At 62.0% G+C, this 6,000-nt stretch overlaps 1 protein-coding gene across 2 annotated transcripts in view; it reads left to right on the top strand.

Moving 5' to 3' along the window:
• The first annotated feature begins 290 nt into the window (after positions 1-290).
• The window catches only part of SMAD6 (SMAD family member 6), a 74,441-nt gene continuing 68,731 nt past the window's right edge, over positions 291-6,000 (top strand). For both annotated transcript variants that reach the window (XM_060005724.1, XM_060005723.1), the window contains exon 1: positions 291-2,115. In XM_060005724.1, the coding sequence (XP_059861707.1) occupies positions 1,308-2,115 (808 nt within the window). In that variant the 5' untranslated portion in view covers positions 291-1,307. The remainder of the gene's footprint in view (positions 2,116-6,000) is intronic.

Genomic DNA, 6,000 nt, shown 5'->3' with positions numbered 1-6,000 from the left:
CCGCCCGTGGTTTGTGTAACCGCGTGTGTGTGTGTGTGTGTGTGTGTGCGAGCGCGCGCTCGCATCCGTGCCCGCGGCGCACGCGAGCCAGAGAGCAGGCCGTGGGCGCTGTCAGGCCCGAGGCGGGGGGGCTGGGGCAAGCGTGGGGCGGGGGCCGGGGCTCGGCCCGCCCCGGGAGCCGGCCCCTCGGAGCCTCGGGCCCTGCAATGGGACGTGTTCTCCTTTAAGAGTTAAGAAACTTGAAACCTTGTTTGCGCAACAATCAGCGCCGCGGAGCCGCCAAAGTGTCTAGACTGGCATATGATGGGAGGCAGCCAATGACTCCGCGGCGCTCCTCCGGGGGCCCTCAGTGTGCGTTTGAGGAGAACAAAAAAGAGAGAGCCGAGCGGGGGAGCGAGCGAGGGAGACGAGCCGAGAGAAAGAGCCGCCGGGCGCAGCCTCGCCAGACCTCGCCGGGACCACGGGGCCACCGGGAGGCACTTTTTGTGGAGGGGGGAGGGGGGCGACCTCTGCAGCCGCAGCGTCCGGGGCGTCCGAGCGCAGCGTGGGGCGGGCTACGACCTCTGCCTCGGTGGATTGCATTTTTAATTAAGGATTCCCAGCAGCTCTTTGGGATTTTTACAGTTTCCACTCATGTGTTGACACCCGCGTTCTGGAGAAATTCGCTCCAAGTGCATCTAGCGCCTGGGACCTGAGACGGAGTTGGCTTTTCGTGCATGCAATTCCAGGGATTTTGGTTTTGTTTCGGGTTTCTTTTTCTTTCTTTCCTTTTTCTTTTTTTCTTTCTGCAGGGAGTAAGAAGGAAGTCGAGGGTATCAACAAGCCTGCCTTTCGGATCCTGCAGGAAAAGCCCATGTAGTGAAGTGCTTGGGTTTTAAAGGCAGGGCTTCCCAGACACATTTGGGGGGTTCGGCGCGAGCGCTTTGTGCTCATGGACCAGCCGCGTAACTTTTGAAGGCTCTCCGGCCCATGCGGGGTCTTGCTGGCGGCGCGCAGTCTGCAGTCCCTCTGAAGCGCCGGGGCTGGAGTTGCTGAGCTGCCCGGGCGCCGGGGTCCATGTAGTCGCGGGCCGAGCGCGGACTGCGGCTCGGCGTGCGCGCGTTCCCCGCCGTCCTGCCCTGGCGAGCTCCCTCATGTTGCAGCCCTGCGGCGCCCCTTCGACGACAGGCTGTGCGCGGTCTGCACGGCGCCCGGCGGCAGAGCTTCATGTGGGGCTGCGGCTCGCGCAGCCGGCGCCTCGCTGAGGAAACGGACCCCCGGTAACCGGAGACCGCCTCCCCCCCACCCCCGGCGCCAAAGGATATCGTATGTTCAGGTCCAAACGCTCGGGGCTGGTGCGGCGACTTTGGCGAAGTCGTGTGGTCCCCGACCGGGAGGAAGGCAGCGGCGGCGGCGGCGACGAGGATGGGAGCGTGGGCAGCCGAGCTGAGCCGGCCCCGCGGGCACGAGAAGGCGGAGGCTGCGGCCGCCCCGAAGTCCGCCCGGTAGCCCTGAGGCGGCCCCGGGACGCGGTGGGACAGCGAGGCGCCCAGGGCGCTGGGAGGCGCCGGCGCGCAGGGGGCCCCCCGAGGCCCATGTCGGAGCCGGGGGCCGGCTCTGGGGGCTCCCCGCTGGACGTGGCGGAGCCGGGAGGCCGGGGCTGGCTGCCCGAAAGTGATTGCGAGACGGTGACCTGCTGTCTTTTCTCGGAGCGGGACGCCGCCGGTGCGCCCCGGGACGCCGGCGACCCCCTGGCCGGGGCGGCCCTGGAGCCGACGGGCGGCGGGCGGAGTCGTGAAGCCCGCTCGCGGCTGCTGCTGCTCGAGCAGGAGCTCAAGACGGTCACGTACTCGCTGCTGAAGCGGCTCAAGGAGCGCTCGCTGGACACGCTGCTGGAGGCGGTGGAGTCCCGCGGCGGCGTGCCGGGCGGCTGCGTGCTGGTGCCGCGCGCCGACCTCCGCCTGGGCGGCCAGCCCGCGCCGCCGCAGCTGCTGCTCGGCCGCCTCTTCCGCTGGCCCGACCTGCAGCACGCCGTGGAGCTCAAGCCCCTGTGCGGCTGCCACAGCTTCGCCGCCGCCGCCGACGGCCCCACCGTGTGCTGCAACCCCTACCACTTCAGCCGGCTCTGCGGGCCAGGTGAGCGCGCCGCGCCCGGCGGGCCCTCGGGGTTCCCTTCCCGCCCCCTTCCGCGGCCTCCTGTCTCTCCTTGACACCTCTGGCGGGCGGGCGGGCGGAGCTGAGGGTGCTCCCCCGGGTGCCCCTGGAGCTTGGGAGCTCCCAGTGGAGGCGCGTGACGCTGGCAGGAAAGCCGGGGAGTGGGGATGTGGGCGCACACGGCAACTTCGTCTTAAGGCTCCGGCAAACTCAGAAGGGTGCGCGTTGGAGTTTTCTCTTCAGCTAAAGGGACCTGAGGCAGGCTCCGGCTTTCCAGACGGTGGAAGAGGAGGGCAGGTCTAGAAGAGGCCAAAGACTTGAGCGCCCCCCTACTCCAAGCCCATTTACCCCCAGTCCGTGCCCGGGCCTGTAGCATTTGTGTGCATATGCCTATACCTACGGTATATTATGCTTTGTCGTATCCAGGTAGATATATGTCGTGAAATTGGGTGTAGGCAGTTCATGGCTAGAGTCCAAAGTGTTTGTAAACTGTCCTACTTGTTCCTGTCTATACTGAGGAGCAAAGCTTTTGCGGGGTAACCCTCCTCAGAGTGGAGACCACCCTCTTGCTCTCTTGGCTCTTGATTGTTGCCAGCATCCCTTGGGTGTCCAATGCCAGGACCTTCTGTCATCGTCATTCTCAATCCTGTGCCCAGCTTTTCTAGAGAGCTGAGGGTCCTGGAGGTGTCTAGGTAGGGAAGGAAGCTGGATATTTTAGTACTTTTGAGAACTGCCCCCCTTCTTTGTCCTCTTCTTGGAATTTTTTGCACACACCATCTACCCAGTCCTGCTTACCTGAGCAGGCCCCGGGTGCTGTAGCAGAGGTGAGGACAGAAGGAGACTCCAGGCAGGCCGGAAGCTTGCATCCTCACACACACCCCCCAGCGCCCCCTTCCCTTGCACTGCAGGGATCACACATTTTTAGCCTGTAGCATCTTCTGGGTGTATGCATCTTAAGTGGCACTGGGGGTTCTGCAGGGATGGGACTCTCTGAGGGTTATAGACTGTTGGGCCTGGGCAGGCTCTGAGTTCCTCTGGCCTGGCTCCTCTGGAGAGAGGCAGCACCCAGCCTGGGGGCATTTAAGAGGGTCAGATCACACAGGTCTCCTGACTCCCAGCATGGAAGGGGAGGGTGGGGCTAGAAGCATGGATTGGTCCCAGGTGTCTTGTTGGTGTCTGGGGTGGTGGCTGGAGGGGAAGGACGGTGCCTCACTGGTGGTTCCTGAAGAGAGAGCACTGATGGGGGCTGGGGTGGGGAGAGGCAGCATTGATCTGGCTGCCCTGCGCCCCGCATGGTCGACTCCAGGCCTGATTCTCAGGGGCTTTGGGCAGTCGCTGGCCTGTGGCCCTCTGCGGGCTTTCTGTGTTCCTTGTTCTTCTGACAGCTTTCCCTGGAAGTGGCTTTCTCTCCTCTTCCACCCTGGCTCCTCCCTGCCTCTGAGGAGGAGGGCCCTGTTTGTGGTTGCCCTGTCCCTGGTCCCGTTTTCAGGAGGAGAGAATTGGTGGGGGCCCCTCTGCTCTTCTAGAAGGCCCCGCTGGGCATTTTCTCTCTCACCACATCAGTCTGCTAGGGAATATTTGTTGAGCACTTACTCTGTGCCAGGCAGCATGCTGGGTGCTGTAGTGGGGAGAGTGGAAATATGAGTAGGATCCATGCCCTCAGGAAACAGAATCTTCGGGTTGTGGTGGGGCGGGGGGGGGGGGGGGGGAAGAGTTGGGACAGAGATGGGGGGAGCAGGGCCAGGCCAGAAGGTCTGAACTCTCAGAGCACTGTGGGGTGTGCATGTAACAGGAGCACCTCTAGGAGCCTCACAGCTCTAACCTGGAGCGGGGCCTTGGAGGATGGATGGGTAAGGGGAGGTGGGTGTCGAGGGGGAGGAGGAGAGGGCCTGCTGGGAGTCAGGGTACCAGGCAGGCTCAGGTGTGAGGGTGGGAAGGGGTGGGGTAAAGAAAACTGGAGACAGGCAGGACCCACCCTGCCCATACTCCTTGGATAAGTCAGCTTGGGTCTTGGTTTGAGTTTGGTGGCCTTGAGCAGTTTTAAGTTGATGGGCAAACTGCAGTGGAATGGTTCTGACCCATAGACCTGGTCCTAGGCTCTGCCCGGCCGGTATCGACAACTTGACCTTCGAGGAGTAACCTCTCCTCTTAGTCTCTCTGTGGGTCAGTGCGGGCGGCTCTAGAAACGTTCTCCACCTCAAATTCCAGACTAAGCATTGGCACGTGACTCCTCTCCTCCTCCCAGAAGGAGGCGCTGTTGCCGGGACTGTGCCTGTTCTCCTGCTACTTCGTTTGCCGAAGCCCCGCCCCCCCACACCCCGTTCAAGCCACCCCGGGGGCCGTTGGGAGGACTGGTGGTCTGGGAAGAGTTTCCGGTAGGCACCACGCTGACCCTCTTGCTCCATCCCATGCCTGATGGCTTGGGCCGCCTGGACTGAGGACTGGGGGAGCCCTTTGCTGTCCACCCCACCGCCGCCTCCTGGCCGCCAGCCTGGCTCCCGGAGCTGGGCGGGTGCATAGCTGGAGCTCAGCCGTGCGCGTCCTGATAAGGAGACTGCTCCTTCCCGGGCTCTGGGGGAGAGGGCTGGGGCACTGGGGCAGGTACACCCATAGAGAGTACGCTGGAACACCCAGCGGGCCAACTGAGGGACACCCACCGGTCCCCCAGTGCCCCCCAGGCCCCCACAGGGATCCCTAGTGAGACGGCCCCTTTCTGGTCAGTGCGGCCCCCTGCTGCTCAGGGCAAACCCTGCTCCATCTTTCAACTTGCTTTGGGGCATTGGGGCCAATTCCCCTCTTTGGGCCTCTTTTCTCATCTGTAAAGCGAGGGAGTGGTGAACAGAATCTCTGAGGGTCTGCTGGGAGGATTCCAGGTGACACAGGCCTGCCCTCTCCCCCATGCTTGTCTCAGAAAGTGGGGTCCTGTGTGCCCAGCTCTGCCCTGGGCTTCCCGCTCCCGTGGGAGTCAGGCCCTAGCTTTCCCTCCCTCTGGTGTATCTTTCTGTCCCTGGAAAAGCCAGTTCGCTGAGCTTGGTGCCTATGTGGACGGAAATGTGGAGAAATACTTTAATCACAGTTCTAACCTGTGTTTATAGAGATCCTTTCTCCCGAAAGTATCCATTAACTTTGGAATAAATCTCCTGCTCTTTGCTTCACCACTTTTTTTTTTTCTGTAATTATATTCAGTAAATTACTATTATCCAAATTGCGCCAGGGAAAGAGAGACGGAGCGAGAGAGAACTTCTAAACGACTGGAGGAGGCCGCCTAGGAAAACACAGGGTTCCCAGGCCAGGACTATAGGAATTAGAATGGGCTAGAAAGTTTTCCTTTTATTTGGCCTGGCATTATCCCTTTGAAATGAGATCAATTTCAAGTTGGGCTTCCAAGCCCCCGCCCCGCCCCTCTGGCGGCCCCTCTGGCGGCCCCTGGGCCCTGCCCGCCCTGCTCCTCCGAGCTCCTCCTTGGAGGTGAGGAAGGGGTGATAATGTGCAGTGTGCCTCTTGCCGGCGCCAGCCTGCCGCGCTGTTTATCTGGCTGCCGGGGGAATCTGGGCAATTAGGCTCTGCCGGCCTTAAAGCACCAGGAGCTTCTCTTCTGTGTTTCCCACCCTGGGCCTTGGGGTTGAGCCTTCAGGTCCTGGGGCTGGAGGGGAAAGGCACCCAGGAGGGCACCCCTTGGGAGGGTGAAAGCTGGGAGGTCCAGGGAGGCGCGTGGACCTTTCCTAAAAGCAAGATGCTAGGCTGCACAGATCGGGGTGGAAGGTAATGTCTTCAACTGAAAGGTTACCAGGCAGTGGGAGAGGCTGTGAACTCTTCTGGCTTTAGAATTAGGGTCTAGATCCCGAAAGGCTAAGTACCCCCCTGGGG

The sequence above is a fragment of the Delphinus delphis genome, chromosome 2 (assembly GCF_949987515.2).
Source record: "Delphinus delphis chromosome 2, mDelDel1.2, whole genome shotgun sequence".
Lineage (NCBI taxonomy): Eukaryota > Metazoa > Chordata > Mammalia > Artiodactyla > Delphinidae > Delphinus > Delphinus delphis.
The sequence above is the reverse complement of the archived record's forward strand: the minus strand, read 5'-3'. Positions and strand labels throughout refer to the sequence as shown.